This window comes from Bufo gargarizans, chromosome 10 (genome assembly GCF_014858855.1).
Source record: "Bufo gargarizans isolate SCDJY-AF-19 chromosome 10, ASM1485885v1, whole genome shotgun sequence".
Classification (NCBI taxonomy): Eukaryota; Metazoa; Chordata; class Amphibia; order Anura; family Bufonidae; genus Bufo; species Bufo gargarizans.
The window spans coordinates 128,581,350-128,599,591 of NC_058089.1; the positions used below are offsets into that span (position 1 = coordinate 128,581,350).

The 18,242-nt window shown below is 51.8% G+C and overlaps 1 protein-coding gene across 2 annotated transcripts; it reads right to left on the reverse strand.

Moving 5' to 3' along the window:
- Window positions 1–5,362: 5,362 nt before the first annotated feature.
- On the reverse strand, window positions 5,363–18,225 carry SF3B3 (splicing factor 3b subunit 3). 2 transcript variants are annotated; one of them, XM_044270471.1, is made up of 26 exons: window positions 18,132–18,225; window positions 15,667–15,757; window positions 15,212–15,538; window positions 14,864–15,036; window positions 14,528–14,669; window positions 14,001–14,113; window positions 13,685–13,822; window positions 13,497–13,600; window positions 13,256–13,421; window positions 13,080–13,175; window positions 12,830–12,902; window positions 10,136–10,287; window positions 9,904–10,059; window positions 9,671–9,826; window positions 9,416–9,559; window positions 9,083–9,205; window positions 8,840–8,994; window positions 8,580–8,754; window positions 8,254–8,459; window positions 8,015–8,171; window positions 7,808–7,933; window positions 7,506–7,718; window positions 7,051–7,149; window positions 6,821–6,964; window positions 5,950–6,054; window positions 5,363–5,757 (listed from the first exon to the last, which is right to left on the reverse strand). In XM_044270471.1, exons 2-26 carry the CDS (start codon window positions 15,734–15,736, stop codon window positions 5,617–5,619), a joined length of 3,654 nt encoding a protein of 1,217 aa, XP_044126406.1. In that variant the 5' UTR covers window positions 15,737–15,757; window positions 18,132–18,225; the 3' UTR covers window positions 5,363–5,616. The 2 variants fall into 2 exon arrangements, with proteins under 2 accessions (XP_044126406.1, XP_044126405.1); XM_044270470.1 differs by lacking the exon at window positions 18,132–18,225 and adding an exon at window positions 17,968–18,099.
- Window positions 18,226–18,242: the final 17 nt, after the last annotated feature.

Genomic DNA, 18,242 nt, shown 5'->3' on the forward strand with positions numbered 1-18,242 from the left:
AAAGACTCAGAAGCTTCTGAGGTCCATCAGGTCGGGGGACCATGATGTTGACGTAGGGGAGTCCTCCGATCCCGCCTACCGGACCCAGCGGGTCTTTAGGGCAGATGAGACCCTTCTCTCTGTGATGCGCACAGAGTGGAAAAAGCCGGAAAAAGGCCCAGTCCTTACCAGGAAATTCAAACAAATGTTCCCAATGGCTAAACCCTTAGTGGAATCGTGGGGTTCCATTCCTAAGGTGGACATGGCAATTGCCAAGTTGTCCAGGCGCACTCTGGTTCCTGCGGACGATGGGTCTAGCCTGCAGGACCCTCTAGATAGAAGGACAGAGTGCACCCTTAGACGAGGTTACTCGGCTGCCGCCGCTTCCGCCTCGACTTCCATTGCTGCCACAGAGGTCTCGTCCTTCCTCAGAGCCAGGTTGAATCAGATCCAGACGGATGGTCCTCAGATGGGGGATGCCATAGGAGTATCTCATGGCAACCGAGTTCAACGCCAAGGTACAGAGGTTTTGTTCCCTAGACAGGGAGGTCAACCCCCTGGCGATAGGCGCTCTGACAACACCGTGGAGGTTCAGGCTGGCGTACATCTTCCCTCCCCTTTCCATGATTCCGAGGGTATTGATGAAAATCCGTCAGGATCAGGCCTCGGTAATAGCCATCATACCATTTTGGCCCAAGAGATCCTGGTTTTCCCAGCTCATTCAGATGAGTCGGGGACAATATTGGAGACTCCCCCCGGAGCAGACCCTGGTGTCATGGGACACGCATCTCTGCCCAGATCTGCACAGACTCAACCTGACAGCCTGGAGGTTGATCAGTCCCTTCCCAGAGTGGATGGGCTCTCTGAGTCGGTCCTGAGAACTTTATCGCATTCCAGAGCAGAGTCTACTAAAAAGGCCTACTCCCGGATCATGAGGATCTTCACCTCTTGGTGTAGCTCCAACCAGGTGGCGTTTGCAGATCCGCCCCTCGCAGCGATCTTACAGTTCCTTCAGGATGGGATGGACAGAGGTCTCGCCCCATCTACCCTAAAGGTCCAAGTGTTTGCCATCTCGGCCTGTCTTAACAGACCATATTCTCGGGACCCTCTCATCAAGCGCTTCCTTAAAGGAGCGGAAAGATTGAAGCCTACAATACTGAAACCCGTCCCTCAATGGGATTTGTCAGTTGTTCTCAGGGGGCTAGCATCCCCCCCCTTTGAACCCTTGGAGGAGGCAAGTTTTAAATTTTTAACACTTAAGATGGTCTTTCTTCTGGCCATAACTTCGGCCAAAAGAATTTCGGAGCTACAAGCTTTCTCCGCGTTATACCCATATACCATGTTTCTACAGGATAGGGTCCTTTTAAAATTTCTACCTTACTTTAGACCTAAGGTTTCAACCTTTCAGAATATTAATCAGGTAGTCTCTCTACCTGTATTACTCTCTGCCTCCTCCTCTGATGTCCCAGTGCGACATCCACTGGATATATCTAGATGCCTTCAGATCTATGTGGATAGATCCAAAGAATTCAGGTTGGATGAAAATCTCTTTATCCTGTTTGCCGGTAAGTCTAAAGGCCGTAAGGCGTCTAAAACGACTATTAGTCGCTGGGTCAAGGAAGCTATCAGGGAAGCTTTCACCTCTCAATCCTTAGATCCTCCGGAGTTTGTGAGGGCCCATTCTACAAGGGCCGTAGCTACCTCTGTTGCGGAGAGAAGTCTTCTCCCCCTAGAGTTGATCTGTAAGGCAGCTTCCTGGAGCTCTGAATCAACCTTCATCTCCCATTATAGGATTGATGCTAGGGTATCAGAGTTTTCGGCCTTTGGGCAGACAGTTCTTGCTTCTGCCGAGCATGAGGACCCTCCCTAGGGGATTCTTCTTGCTATCTCCCCATCTGTGCTGCTGGTAGGACGTAAGGGAATCGTTAATTTCTAACGATAATTTGTTTTCCCTTAGTCCTAACAGCAGCACACAAATTTCCCGCCCTAAAGCATTTTTTTCTTGTGATATACACGGTGGGCTGGGGGATGAACCCCTCCCTTTAAGGGAGCTGGAGTTCTTTTATTGGTTTATTCTTTGGGCTCATTAAACATTCCGCCGGTCCTACCAGTCCACGGGGGGCAGTTAACCCCATCTGTGCTGCTGTTAGGACTAAGGGAAAACAAATTATCGTTAGAAATTAACGATTACTCATACAGATTCCAGCCTGAGAGATCCGGGGGGCTGCATCTCACAGGCTTGTCACCAGAAGGCATCACACTGCCTTCCATGGCATCGGGTCCCCCCTACAGCCGCGGGGGGACCCGATGACACCGGTGCCCGCCGCCGCTGCACCATTAAAAATCAGCAAACCGCAGGTCCGAATTGACCTGCGGTTTGCGGCGATCGCAGACACGGGACCCCCCCCCTCACATTTAGCCAAGGTGCCTGCTCAAATTTAAGTTTAAGCCAGTACTTCCGGTCCGGCACCGAACGGAAGTTCGTCAGTTCCCTGATCCCCACGCCGACCGGAGAAAGGCAGAGACGCCAGGATGGTGGCGGTGGAGCATTGTAGGTTTAAAAAAAAAAAACGCTACCTAAACTGCTGTACACAAGGTAAAGATAAGACCCAGCCTGCGTCAGGAACGGAGGACAGCTTAAGGTACAAGGGACCGTCGCCCCCAGCGGAAACCGCACGCCGGTCCTCACGGCTGAAACTGTAACAGAAATAGAATTAAAATACATATAGAACAAATTGGTCTCCAAGAGACGACCACCTGTCATACGGTGTGTGTTTGGGGAGGTCTTTATAGAGGTCTAATTGGTTAATTATCACTTTATTTTGATTTAATTAATAAAAGTTCCACCTGTCCTGATTGTCCACAGGGCAGTGATACCCCAGCTGTGCTGCTGTTGGGACGTAAGGGAATCAATCATGGTAATGCTTCGTGTCTCCGCTCTCCGGAATGGGGCTTGGCTCTCTTTCACGCAGCGGATTACCCGCACGGCATCCGCTCGCATGAAAGAGCCCTAAGAGTGTGCCTTTGGGGTGTACAACAGTGACCATCATGTAAGTGGTGGTTATAAGGGAAAATAATAGCATTCTTAATACAGAATGCATAGTACAATAGTGGTGGAGTGCTGGCCTCACCCGTTGGGGCACCGAAGCCCTCTTTTGCATAAAGAATAAACATCTATTTTTTTGAGAATGCCACAACTTATTTTTACAAAGGGGCATCATTGTAATCTAGCCGGTAGTGCGCCTGGTGTGATGGGGTGGATCCTGCTGACAGACGCTCTTTGTCCTAAGTCTGGTCTTTCATGTATCAGAAGAGATGGCAACCTTGGCACTGAATCTCAGCCCGCTCCACCATCCAGACCTTTTTAGGGGCTCTGGCATCTCTTTCTCCCCTCTCTGGACCTCCACCTGCCTTAAAATTGACTTCAGGGACCCCCAAGGTTCTAGATCAGGGATGGCCAACCTGCGGCTCTCCAGCTGTTGTAAAACTACAACTCCCACCATGCCCTGCTGTAGGCTGTCTGGGCATGCTGGGAGTTGTAGTTTTGCAGCAGCTGGAGAGCCTCAGGTTGGCCAGCCCTGTTCTAGAATAACCTGAAGGAAGTGATTCATATCAGACAAGGTGTCCATCATCTGCTGGACACCTACCCCACACCGGTTGTACCTGGTTAACATATTTGTTTGATTCTGCCAGGTTCTAATCCTGCAAGTGCTCAGGAGATGGCGCTTCACAGCCGAAAGCTGGACTGTCACCTAAACCGAGATTTACTGGTGACATCTCCTGGGGTGACATGAGGAGCCACCCGCTCACATTACACGTGAAGGGTCTGTCTGGTATGTACCCCAGCAGTGGCGGGTGCACTGTTTAATTGGAAGGAATGCAGAACAAGCAGATGTGCATCACACGCAGCTGCTCGTCTCTGGACAAGGTTTATCTTCCTCTAAACTCTTACTGGTCCCAGTTACAGGCGGCAGCCACAGTTTGTTATTGGAAACAGTCAGCAAGCCTTCACAAGACAACCTACTAACAGCTGAGCTGAAGGAACATAAGGGTCAGATGCCTAACCTACAGCAAAGTGGGTAAAAACACTTCCCAAAATGCAACTCACCTAGTGCAGGTCTCAGCAGACACTGAGCGAGTTTAGCTCTGAAGCTGCAGAATAGCAAGTGCAGCTCTGGAGTATAATACAGGATGTAACTCAGGATTAGTACAGGATAAGTAATGTATGTACACAGTGACTGCACCAGCAGAATAGGGAGTGCAGCTCCGGAGTATAATACAGGATGTAACTCAGGATCAGTACAGGATAAGTAATGTATGTGCACAGTGACTGCACCAGCAGAATAGTGAGTGCAGCTCTGGAGTATAATACAGCATGTAACTCAGGATCAGTACAGGATAAGTAATGTATGTACACAGTGACTGCACCAGCAGAATAGTGAGTGCAGCTCTGGAGTATAATACAGGATGTAACTCAGGATCAGTACAGGATAAGTAATGTATGTACACAGTGACTGCACCAGCAGAATAGTGAGTGCAGCTCTGGAGTATAATACAGGGTGTAACTGAGGATCAGTACAGGATAAGTAATGTATGTACACAGTGACTGCACCAGCAGAATAGTGAGTGCAGCTCTGGAGTATAATACAGGATGCAATTCAGGATCAGTACAGGATAAGTAATGTATGTACAGTGACTGCACCAGCAGAATAGCGAGTACAGCTCTGGAGTATACAGTGAGAGGACAGCATATTATACCACAAGAGTGACATACAATTAGTTTACAGAGTAGGGAGTGACTGGTTCCCTTTAAGGACAAATCTGCCCAATTCCATCCAGTGACTCCCATCCCACTGGGGAACTGGTCAGATCTGTGGTGGAGAAAAGCTGGGTGAGAACCCACTGAGCGATGTCACTCCGCTGTAGAACAGGTGACTGCAGGGTTAATGTATGGCTGCGCACAGAGTGTCCGTCTATGGAGCGTCCTATACGCTGCGCCCTTCAGCTGGAACAGGAATATATTTAACTGCAGCTTGAGATGAACATTCCCCTGGTGTAGGGAGCAGATCATATGATCGCCATAAAGGAAAGGGGACTTAAGGCTCCTGTTCACAAATAACAGCAGGACGAGTATTTATAACGGCGGCTGGATTTCATCACTCTGCTGCCTCACATACACCCGCAGCCACGCACGAGAGGCAATCGCCCAAGTAACAGTCTCCTAAATAATGCCATCACCAGGAAGGTCCAGTAACCTGTCCTGACAATGTAACAAACCCTCTGCTGTGTGAGCAGGTCTTTAACTGGCAGTGGTTTAAACAAAGTATATTAGAAGGTTAACCCCCAGTAAATGCTGGAAAGTGCACAAAAAACGTACACAATACATAGAAAATCTCATTTATTGCGCCCATCACAGGGCTCACTGACGAACATTCTGCCAAACGACCATTAAAAAAAAAAAATCATTTTACAAAACTATGTACAAAGCCGGACGTGGGATCTAAAGTGAAACTGCAAGTTTAAAATCGGGTGGGCTTCACTGGTTAGGCGAGATGAAGGCGAGACACGTCCCCTCCCCAGGATCCATCAGGTGCCGATGCGGCAGGAAGCCCTGGGGGCGCGAATCCAGCGGCCTCACTAGAAGGCGTATCGTGTACGGATGTCTTCCAGCTTCTTCGAGACCTCGGGTGGCGTCCTGTCCAGCTCCTCAGCCACGCTCTTCTGCTTGATTGGCTCCATGGAGTTGAATTGTTCACACAAGTCTCCATCAATCACATTCTGAAAAATGAAGCAGGGACGGCCAAGGTTAGCGGTCAGGAAGGCCATGCTTCCTATGCCGAGCAATGCGTCTCCATGGTTACAGATGACAAGCCCATTCCCTCTGCTGGTGGCTCCCCGATAATCACCAACCGTCCTGTTTTTAGTCAGCAGCCCAGTCCTGTGCCCTGGACGTACATTTACATGACCTACCTTAACAGGGAAGTAATAGGAGCGGAAGCTGAGGTGGTCTCGCCCACAGATGGGGGGGTGCTCGGAGCGCATGTGCATCTCTACGTGCTGGAAGAAATCATGATCCTGTGGGGAGAGGTGGGAAAGAACCCATCAGTAACCCTGCAAGATAGTCACAGACCCAAGTACCGCTGCTCATCAGGGGGCGTCATTCACACCAGCCGCCTGGTATTTCTGCTAGTTTACACGGAAGTGCAGCACCCAGACTGATCGTCTAGCAGAGCTTCTCAACAATGCTCATGCACTGCTCTGAAAACACGAGGGGTCCTCTGCCCGGTAGCCAGGAAGAGGGGTCCTCTGCCCGGTAGCCAGGAAGAGGGGTCCTCTGCCCGGTAGCCAGGAAGAGGGGTCCTCTGCCCGGTAGCCAGGAAGAGGGGTCCTCTGCCCGGTAGCCAGGAAGAGGGGTCCTCTGCCCGGTAGCCAGGAAGAGGGGTCCTCTGCCCGGTAGCCAGGAAGAGGGGTCCTCTGCCCGGTAGCCAGGAAGAGGGGTCCTCTGCCCGGTAGCCAGGAAGAGGGGTCCTCTGCCCGGTAGCCAGGAAGAGGGGTCCTCTGCCCGGTAGCCAGGAAGAGGGGTCCTCTGCCCGGTAGCCAGTCCTGACACAGAGCACCATGATGACATCATTGCACCCATCTGTAGCACTGTTAAGCAGACACTAGGCTCGGAGCTGCACATAAAGCCTCTTCTCTATCCTTGAATCAATGGTGGTCGTAGAGCCGAGCATGCCCAATCTGTCGTGGTCCCACAGAACCCTGGATGGGAAGCACTGGCACTCACCCTCTAGGGTACCACAGGTCGAGACCCCTAGATTGAGCTACGTAAGCACATCCATACCTCATGGGAAGTAAATGGGACAAGGATGCCAATGCCTCCAGATAAAGTAGTGTAGACCAGAGACTCGGAGCCCCCGGGGATAAGCGTCGTCTTCTGCAGCGACAGCACCGTCTCTCCTACGTGATAGTTCACAATCACCTCTGCCTGCAGGAGAAAAATATGGGTAAGAGCCAGATTCACAGATACAAGAAGCACGGCGGCAGCCCCCCCCCCCCCCCGATATACAGCACCTTCTGAGAGGCTCCGTTCAGCAGCCCTCGGTCCCACAAAGCCTTGTTACCAGTTGGATCTTCATCAACATCATCATTTATATTCTGAGGCAGCCGGATCTGCAGAAAAGACATTAGGTTGTCAGGAAGCTGCAGTCTGCACGGACCAACCACGGGGAAAGATACAGAAAGGACTGCGAGTCCATGTCCCATATCTACCGGGATGCCGGCTGTAGGGTAGAGTCATTGGGCAGATTTACTAATCCAAAAACAGTGTAACCTTGATTGGCCTATTCGTATATGTGCAAAATGCTGCATATTAGGCCACACCCTTTCCTGCTAAGCCACACCCCTTAGTGAGGTAGCCGCAGCTAATGTTTCTGAACCTAGCCGCACCTTCGGGCTGATACAAGGTCTAGGTGCGGTCACATTAGACGATCAGTGGTGGACGGCATTCACACCGACTACGGACTCACCACACAGATGTTCCCAAACTTGTCAGCGCCGGCCACGGTCTCGTAGTCCAGCAGGGAGGAGTGTGTGACCCAGCGAGGATACGTATCATCGGCGAATATGACCAGCTGGTTCTCGTTGCGTTTGTAGCGCACCCATATGAAGCTTTCCTGTACATCGGAGACGATGATGCGCTGCCCGATGGTCTGTATGCCCACAATGAAGTTTGCAATGTGCTGTGAAATGGAACAGATGAGCAGATTAATTAACCCCGGAGGAGCCGGCAAGCTGCTGCCTGGACTGCAGGATGGCGCACAACACCCACCTTGTTTTCACATTTCCTCAGAAGCTTCTTCTTCCCCAGATCGTAAACTCTCAGCAGTTTGCCGACTCCTATCAAGATTCGACCTTGGAAAGGAGCAATTGCAGCGGGGACTTCCTCCACAGGGGTCTGCGGGGATAAAAACGCACAGTTACGGGGTGACTGCCACATACCGCGCAGGTACCGGGCAGATGAGACGCCTGTACAAACCTTGTGCACAAACTCCAGCTTCTCTCCATTGTTCACCAGCTTGTAAGTGTAGACCAGTCCTCCGGCCACAGAGCGGGGGTTCAGGATCAGGTCTTTGGCAACGCCAACCAAGACGTACCAGTCGTCTCCAGTGTTGCTGAACCGACAGACCGCCACACTGCGCAGGGACAACAAGACATTAATTTCACACAGAAGCATAAAGGCCATGTCCACGAACAGGGAAGTCAACGTCAGCTCACCTAAAGGCTGCCTCATTCTGCTCCAACTGTACCAGGTCCAGGGTGGTCCCCTGGATTGGATTCATCACCCGGATGACGGACGCCCACTGCCCATTTCCAGCTTTTGGGGCTCCAAAAATGGACTCTGGCAGGTTCTCATTGAGGAATGCAGCTGCCATTTCTGCAGCCAGCTCTCGCTCATCTTCTCCTGCAGCTTCAACCATTTCCTGCAAGAATCCATTGGGATAAGGGGTTACCATGAGTTTCCTTCACCGAGGGCTCTGAAGATATGGGCTACACACCACAGTTGGGCAACGGTCCATTGCCGGCTGCTGCCCACCGCCTACCTCTGCCATCTGCTGCTTGCGCTGAGCCTTGGTGGCCTCTGTATAAGCATTGTGGTCTGTTTCAATGATAATCAAGTTATTACTTTCCGGATGGATCACAAACTTTCGTGGTGTGTACTGGAGAGGGAAAGCCACTTGGTTAAACACCGCACCCAACTTCTCCAGAGCCAAAATTCTGTCCGGAGAGAAAGAAATTTTATCTAGCTGACGCCTCGCCCATCTTCCAGCACAATTCTATAACAATCCAGCAAATGACTGACCTCAGGGTATTGGTGGAAATGGCCACTATGCCTTCTGGACACTGTTCTGAAGCGAAGCCGGACGCATACTCCAGAGTCTCGTACGATAGGGGAGTCAGGTGGAAACGAGACTGGTAGGAATAGCTGAGCCAGGAACGACTGGACATGGCCAGTACCTGAAACAGAAGCCAAGCGCTGACTACAACCCACAGACAGCACAGATCTTAGACATGCATCCCTCCACAAAGAGAGCCTTGTACTTACTGCCTCTTGACCCTGCATCCTCACACGAAACAACTTGACTGGCCTGGACCCTAGATAGCGAGTTCTGGTGTCAGACAGGTCACCGGTTACAGGATCCAGCACAGTTCTGAGCAGCACACCATTCTGTAGAAAGATTGCGCCTTAGTGGGGGGGGGGGGGGGGGGGGGTCGTCACCCCTGGACATTTATGGCATATTGATAGGATATGCTATAAATTTCCAATCTGGGATCCTCTCCTATCACAAGAATAGCGCCCCATCATGAACAGAGAGGGTCCCATTGATGTGTAAATGAGTACACCACAGCAACGTACGGATGTGCAGCCATTTCTCACCTGAAGTCCAATGTTGAGATAGAGAAAACCAATGGAGCCTCTCTCCCCAAGCTCATCCTGCCTCTCTGCACCTCCCATCTCCACGATACACAGGGCCTCCGGCTGTGCGGGGAGCGCCTGCATACTGAGTGGCTGCAGACAGTCCTACGGGAAAGGAGGGAGGCGATTATAAGAACATCAAGTGCAAGGTGCAGGAATATTACATGACATTTCCCGCTGCCGGCTTCAGAAAACCTGAGACAAGCAGACACTTACAGATGGGTCCAGAGAGATGATTCTGACAGTATTGTCCACCAGCCCAACTGCCAGGAAGCGTGATCGCTGCTCCCCTGGCGGCACGTTGGCCAGGCTCATGCACACGACATCTGCGGACATTTCCTTCCTCTCCGTGTACTCGTTTAGCTGCCCTGACTGGGGGAATACATGAACAACTGGTAAGATGCTGACTGCAGATAACACAAACTGACGTGAAGAGAGCAGGAACTTACAGGGTCCATCTCAAAGTAGACCAGCTCACCCCCGGTCAGAGCGATCACCACCTGCCGCTGGTTCACAGCACACTTCACTATTATCTTCTTCCCCGGTGTCTTCCACTCATTGACTCTCTTGTCTGCTCGAATGTGCCGGATTCCATCAGGATAGACCTAAGGAAGAAGGGGCATGAATAGATGGGCAGCAATGTCCCACACGTCCCTACTGTGAGTCGTCATTAGGACCTACCTGGACCAAGGCGTCTTCTCCCAACAGAGAACAGGACAGGGTTGGGGTTGTCCCCAGAAACCCAGAATCTGTCACTTCTTCTACAGTCTCACCAATAGAAAGTACCAGGGTGGCGTTCACGAAGGACACGATGATGTACGAGTCATACTCCTCTGCAAGAAGGACGGTTACCAGGATTGGTCAGTGCAGAATACGGAGACACGTCTCTATGAGCCGCATTGCACGGGCCATTAACCCCCCCCCCCACCCACTCCCCCCATGAGATGGTTGGAGTCAGCGAGAGCAAAGCAAAGTTACATACAGCCATAAAAACGGGCGATGCTACAAGACCCCACTCTGAGGAAACTGGTTCTCAGACAAGTCTGCTGCATGTGAATTCGCCCTGTTCTCTGTAGGTAAAGTCCCTCCCCATTTTCTGTCAGTAAACGGAAAGGCTATCTACACCCTGAGGCCGAGCCATGTCAGCTGGACGGGATCAGGAAGGGGTTCAGCCCCTGGATGTAAAGAATGCTAGCATTCACTGGCAGCAACCAGAGATCTTACAAAGGAAATGTCTGATAAAAGATTTTTCTCCTAGGAGTAAGGCCAAATGCACACGGATGTGAGCGGTCCGTGGTATCCCGGCCTGGCATCCTGCTGACAGCAGGAGCGCACGGCGTCATTGATTGCTATGACGCTGTGCGCTTCGTGTCGCCGCTGCACTACAGTAATCACTCGTATAGATCGTACCAGTATTACTGTAGTGTAGCGGCTGCGTGAAGCGCACGGCGTCATAGCAACCAATGACTCCCTGCGCTCCTGCTCTGAGGATGCCAGGCCGGGATACCACGGACCGCTAACGTCAGTGTTCCACAGCCGTGTGCATTCGGCCGAGCCCCTCTGCTGCCCTTGAATTAATACCCCCAAAGTAGAGTAGAAAATTCAGTTAAAGGGAACCTGTCACCTCAAAAGCACATATAAAACCGCCAGCGTTACCTTATAGAAGCCCCCAGTCTGTTCATAATTCGTGTTGAGCGAACTTGTTTCAAGTTCAGCGTCTAAAGTTCGGGTTATCGAAGTATCCAGTTATGGATTCTAAATTCCGTTATAGTCCGTGGTAGCGGAATCCATAACACGATTCTTCGATAACCCGAACTTTAGACACAAGTTCGCTCAACACTATTCATAATCAAATGTTTGATCCGGTAATCTGATGCTCGTTTGCTTAAAAAAAAAAAAATCCGATATTTTAAGCGCCATATGCGCTATCTTGCTGGTCAGCTTCAAGTCAAGGGGGCAGCGGCTTCCCCTAACAGTCCCCTCTCGTTTAAATGACAGCCAGAAGTCTCGCACATGCGCGGTGTGCTCCTTGGTAAGGCGCGATCCCGTCTCCGGCTGCCGCTGTTAGCCGGCTTTCAGCAGCGCACCGCGCATGCTTGAGACTTCTGCGATCCCGGACGCACTTCAGGCTGCCAATCAAACAAGAGAGGGGACGGTTATGGGGCGTGCTTACCTCGACTTGAAGCTGACTGGCAAGATAGCGCTTAAAATATAGTTTTTTTTTTTAAGCAAATGAGCATCAGACTAGCGGATCAAACATGATTATGTATAGACTGGGGGCTACTATAAGGCAACGCTGGCGGTTTTATATGCGTTTTTGAGGTGACAGGTTCCCTTTAAGATGTGAAAGTGGAAGCACATTCGGCCTCACATTTGCCAGTCTGTGGCACTGCTCACACCGGGTACATGTGTATTCACAGACTGTGCCCAGAGCGGCAGAGGCCGCAACCAACAAGAAGCACACATCTGATCAAAGGGACAGCCCTGCACCCACAATCCCAGACGACTCCGGCCACGCGTCTGTGTGTGATTTCATGTGGTTTGAAGCATGGTGGCGATTCTGATGTTTGTGCAGCCCCAGGGCTGAGGCCGGCTTCAGGAAATATTAAACTGGTTTCCATAGGCATGGCCGCCACAAATAGCAAGGAGACAGGACATCAGCAGATAGGACTGATACACACCTGCGTGTGTGGAGGGGGGTTATAGCAGCACCACCTCCACCAGCAGCCACCTGTGGAAGAAAAACAGAGGCTTGGTATTGGGAGTGTATCACCAAGTACCAGCCAGCGTTAGTATGAGCCGCCATAGATGACAAGAAAAATAAAAAAAAGGAAGCCGGGGCCCGTCAGGGAGGAGGCAGCTGGGGGCCCACTACAGAGGACACTCACCATTTGCCGGCACAATGCTGGGCGCTACCAGTGCCCTGAAAAAACAATCCAACACCCCGGCTACAGGAGAGGATGGAGAACGGCCACAGCACATGGGGCTTCCAGTAAATTCCTGCAAAGACCGCCATTATGGTGACTGGACCCAGGGTGTCATTAATGGGATTCTAATGTCCCGCCTCGTTCAGGCAGCTATAACCCCACACTCATCTACCACTGTTACTGCATATGGCGAGTGCAGGAGACGGGCTTTCATGAGCCTAGCACATTAAGTTTAGGACTGGGACTGTGGCTAAAGAGTGGGTGGGCCGGTCATGAACCCCAATAGGAGGGAACGATGATGCAGGCTACAATAGAAGGGAACGATGATGCAGGCTACAATGGAGTCAGTAGTGATCCACGAGCCGCATCGCTACAGACAACGCAGAGTCTATAGTGCTGAGGAGCTATGACTGCCCCCCGAACCCCCCACAGAGAGGGCACTACCAACCTTCAATGTGTCGCCTCACGGTCCACACAGCATTGGGGTTACCGGGCAGCTCTGAGACAGCCATTTCAGAGACCTGAGAAAAAGAAACAGTGGATCAACATCCAGGAAGGATGTGCCTCCTTCTCCGCATGCTACATGACAGCAACTGTCAGAATTCAATATCTTCTCCAAGATGGAGGTCAGAGAAGAGACATGAGAAATCATCATCACAGCGCACAAAAAGAAGAAGTCAGACAAGGTCACATCTCACCTCGAGCCCGTGCCTCAGGACCCTGAGAGAAGAGCGGGGACCCCGGCCAGAAGCCACGTACAACTGAGGAGTGTCTTCATTGGCCAAGTCAGCAATCTAAAGTATGGACAGAGCAGAGGTTTAGACCCGGGTCACCTCAGAAGGAGTCACTATACGCTTCAAACCAGAGATCTTACCTGGCAGGACATGATGGGGGACAGACTGTCCTGCTCATCCACCAGCACCAGGTTCTTTAGAGGACGAGGCTGAAAGAAGAACGTATCTCCTTCCTCTAGGGGCATGGCGGAGGAGAACTCAGGCTCCTCATCATCATCACCCAGATGAGCAATCTGATACAGGTAACTGTGGAAGAGAAAAAACATCAATGCCCCAATCACATCAGAATGTACCCCTTGACCATATCAGGGGGACACTTACTGGTTCCCAAACTCTGAAGCCACAAAGAGGAAGCCAGTCTTCAAGACGCTCATTGCCGTGGCCACTGGGACAGTATCAAAGTACTTCAGGCGGATTTCAGTAACCTGAGGAGGGAGGTGCAGACGGTCAGGAGACAGCATTACAATGCCTCACTTTGGGCAGGTTACAAGTAAAGCCGCAGTCCTCACCATGTCCTCGTCCGTCTCCAGCGTGATCTTGAAGATGTCGCCCTGCTCCGTCTGGGCCAGGAAGAAAAACATGGATTTGGTTTTATGTGTAGCTGAGCAGACGAATATCATCCCTCGCTCTGGGTCGTCCAGGTCGTTCTGTGTAGAGAAAAGGGGTTCAGAATCAGATGTTTTACCCCCCAAACAAACCCCACAATGAGCCCCGACAGCAGAGAATCAGATCTTCAGTCTTCTCCACGACATAGTCAGAGAAGAGACATGAGATGTCATCAGTAAATCCTGCTGAATATCAAGGGTGGCACATGTGCCCACTCACCCTCCGCCTCGGGATGGGACAGCGGATGTCCGGCTGATCGCCAAAGTTCTTGTATGTAATGTAGTTTTCTGAACAAATCAGCACCCCGCTGGGGCCATCCGAGCCTCCGGGAACTGGAAGGAAGAGACGATGAGAACATGGGGCAGTGATGTAGGACTACCCGCACAATACTGAGCAGACCCCGTGTCTGGGTGACTACAACACACCACCATTAAAGGGGTTGTGCAAAGCATTAGTTATCTGTGATGGGACTTCAGGAACGCTGCGCTGGACTCTGCTACCTCCAGTCCTATATATAATGAATGGAGCGGTAGTGCTCAGGCTCCACATGATGGCTGTCAGAACAGAGAACTGGGACTCTTCCTGAATTTGGTAGCGGCCAAGTGACTGGAACCCCAACAATCAGTCTTCCCCTGCGCTGTGAAAAGGTAAGACCTTTAATACTTGGCACAACCTCTTGAGATCCTCAGGGGTGCTCACCCAGCTTTCCCGGTTACTTACAGGTCAGATTTGCAGCAATATGTCACCTGTAATTAAGAAGTTGCCGTGCTCCTCCAAGGGTTCACTGTACTTGCGAACGACGTGGTTCAGACCGAGGTCCAGCTCGTAGAAGGTCAGTGTCTGCTGGGTGTTAGCAGCCGCTTCCCCGGTAGGATCATTATCAGCTTCCTACAAAAAAAAAAAAAAAAAAAAAAATAATCCTATCAGGAACCGGAACCAGATCCCAGCCCACAAGGAGAAGCCCCAGAAGGCAGCTCAACGTCAGAAACACAACTCTCTCCAGCCACAGAGTCAGAGAAGAGACATGAAGCTTCATCACAGTGAGCGCAGACCTGGACCACAACTCCCAACATCATCCTCACCTCATAATCCATCTCCAGGCAAGCAAACATGGGGTTCTCAAAGCCTACGTCCACCCCCACCACGTGGTACACCAGGGTGTTGGCCTTGTGAGCCTCCAGTGGTGAGGAGATGGTGAGCCGGGCAGCAGCATCTCTGTTCAGGATGTACACCAGCTTCTGCTTCTCTATGGCACCTGTGAATACAGAAACCGTGGGTGAGGAGAATCCACTGCATAGAACTGAGGGCCCCGCAGGCCAGTTGTCACAGAATCCACAGCCCGCCAGGTGAGGAGCCAACGAGGAGGAGATTCCACTGGATACAACCAGCTGAGGGGCCACACATGCATTCAGCCAGCCATAACTACTCACTTATCATCACAGCTCTGCCCTTGGGGTCTACAGCCAAGAACTGCCCGGGCACAATCCTGCGGCAGCCACTCTTTCCAAATGTCTCCTGATGGATCTTCTCAAACATGTTCTTGGATGGGTGGTACTCCAGGATGATGATGCGGCCGGAGTCGCTGCCCACCACAATGTAATCCTTGGTGCCACCAGTCAGACGGAAAGCCATCAGGGAGCGGATAATGCCAAACACCTCCACCGTCAGTAGCGTGTGCACTTTACCCGTGTTGGCATCAGGGCGCAGCAGCTCCAAGATCTTCCCTCGGGAAACAACAATCTCCTGGAGTTTCGTTCCTTTTTAAACAAGAGAATAAAATAAGCAGAAAACATGAGGAGATGCGGATCTGAGAGGGAGAGACAGAGTTGCCCCCAAGACCATCCAGGAGACAAAGGGGGGGGGGGGGGGGGAATAAAATAATTACCTGAGAAGTTTCCATGGATGGCAAAGCTGATGCCAGTGGCCCTCTGCAGGGTGATGTTGTAGAGAAACATGGCGGCTCAATATCAGCAGGACTGGAAGACAGAAAAGAAGCGTCAGAACCGGCGCCACCAGATCATGTGACCGCGGACCCGTCCTCCTCAGAGATTAACGTTCTCCAGAGACTGCGTCAGAGAAGAGACATGAGGACTCATCATTGGAGGGAGAAACCCGAGAAGCCCAATGTGGACTCCTAGTCACCCCACCACATCAGACCCTAAATCTCAATAATAGATTTAGGACCTAACCTGGGCAAGGTTAATAACAACTTTATTTACAAATGCCTGCTCGGGCAATAACAACCTATCTTGGCCCAAGTGCAAATTTAATACTTCACTTTTATTGTTTAGTTCATTAAAAAGTGTCACTGATATATGTGATTCACATGTGATGAGACACAGACACATGAACAGAATAGCCTACTAAAGTGTTAAAAACACAGTCACACGACCCACTGTGAGAGACGATGGATGTGGCCGATAAGAGGCGATGCATATAATCGCTTGCTCCAAAATAAGTGAAGAGCAAAGGAGAATGTAGTGCCACCAAGTCCCGCATATATTGTACCAGTGAAATTCTACTGGACTGTCGGTCCAAAAACCATGGTGGGAGAGTAATGCCTCAATCCCACTAGGTAGATCAAGAAAAATATGTTAAACCCACCCCTGTTTATTAATGCCAGGGTGTGTTTGCCACGTCCGCAGGTGCTGGTGACCTATCTGACTATCCAAATTGTTACCCTTTATTTGTAAAGGAAAGGGGGGGGGGGGGATTTGTTTCATCACCCCACTACTTAAATGGAAGTGCTATTTGGCACCAGTACTTTAATACAGACAGTGGCTTCACTATTAACCACCTAGAATGGTGGTACATTCAGGGTTAACATTAGTGTTTTCCTCTTAAATGGTACAGCCTGTTTGACATGCCAGGCACGTACCTATGGTACTGAGGGGACTGGTGACACTGCTCTCCCACTAAGTGCATCGCCTCTTATCGGCCACATCCATCGTCTCTCACAGTGGGTCGTGTGACTGTGTTTTTAACACTTTAGTAGGCTATTCTGTTCGTGTGTCTGTGTCTCATCACATGTGAATCACATATATCAGTGACACTTTTTAATGAACTAAACAATAAAAGTGAAGTATTAAATTTGCACTTGGGCCAAGATAGGTTGTTATTGCCCGAGCAGGCATTTGTAAATAAAGACCCTAAATCTCTACACACTCCCCAAAACCAAGCGACTACCTCAAGTCTAGACATACAAGTTCAGCGAGCGTCGATCCTGTCCACAAACGGAGCCAACAGGACCAGGTCCACACTAGTGAGAAGAGCGGCATCAGTTCGGAGGGGGTCCCCACTGTACAGGCGGCAGTTGGGGTTCGGAGGGGGTCCCTGCTGTACGGGCTTCGGAAGGGGGGGTCCCCACTGTACAGGCGGTTGGGCTTTGGAGGGGGGTCCCCACTGTACTGACATCTGGAAGGTTAGAGGTGACCACCAGTGAGGACCCCCCTCGTCAGTCCGCGCCGTCCCCTCCAATCCCTCGCTCTTCTATGTTCCTGTTAGAAGAGTCAATTCTCTGATCCCCGGAAATCTCCGCAGATTCCAGTCACTGAAATACTCACATTAAAGAAACGCTGGACGCAGACCTTCCGGGGCACGGTCAGCGAGTCCACCCCCCTATAGAGGAGAACCCAGTGGACGCCATTCTCTGGGACTCCATTTAACACATGTTCTTAGTGAGTGGGAAAATACAGAGGAGCCTCCGTCCTGCGCCTACAGGGTCTCCCTCACACCCCGGCGTGTGGCCTCTGCAGCTCCCCCTGCGCTCCAACCTTCCAGGTGGAAGAACCAACCGCCGGTAGTCAGGACGCCAGCTGTAGGCACCCATCCCCGTAACCTAGGCCCGGCACACGGCGGCTCCCCCACCACCACCACCACCTCGGCCCGGCACACGGCGGCTCCCCCACCACCTCGGCCCCGCACACGGCGGCTCCCCCACTACCACCTCAGCCCCGCACACGGCCGCTCCCCCACTACCACATAGGTCCCACCACCACCTCAGCCCCGCACACGGCAGCTCCCCCACCACCACCTAGGCCCGACACCTCGGCTCCCCCAGCACCTCGGCCCCGCACACGGCGGCTCCCCCCACCAGCACCTCGGCCCCGCACACGGCGGCTCCCCCACCACCACCTCGGCCCCGCACACGGCGGCTCCAGGCCTATGAGGCGGGACTCTCACCCACCCTGTGTCCGGCTCCGGGCCTCTGGAGGGGCAGATGGCGGAGATTACAGCCGGATTGCAGCGCGGATCACTCGGCCGCCATTTCGCGCCGACCACGAATAAACGAAAGGTCCCCGCAGCTGCCTGACACCCGCCTGAAACCAACCGACACTTCAGTGACCTCACCTGCCGCCTAATCAGCTCCTGTCCGTACAAGTCCTCGGAGCCCCGACCCCCGAGCCGACACCCTACCCGCGCTAGGTAAACTTCGTTATACCGGCACCGCTGCGGACAGCC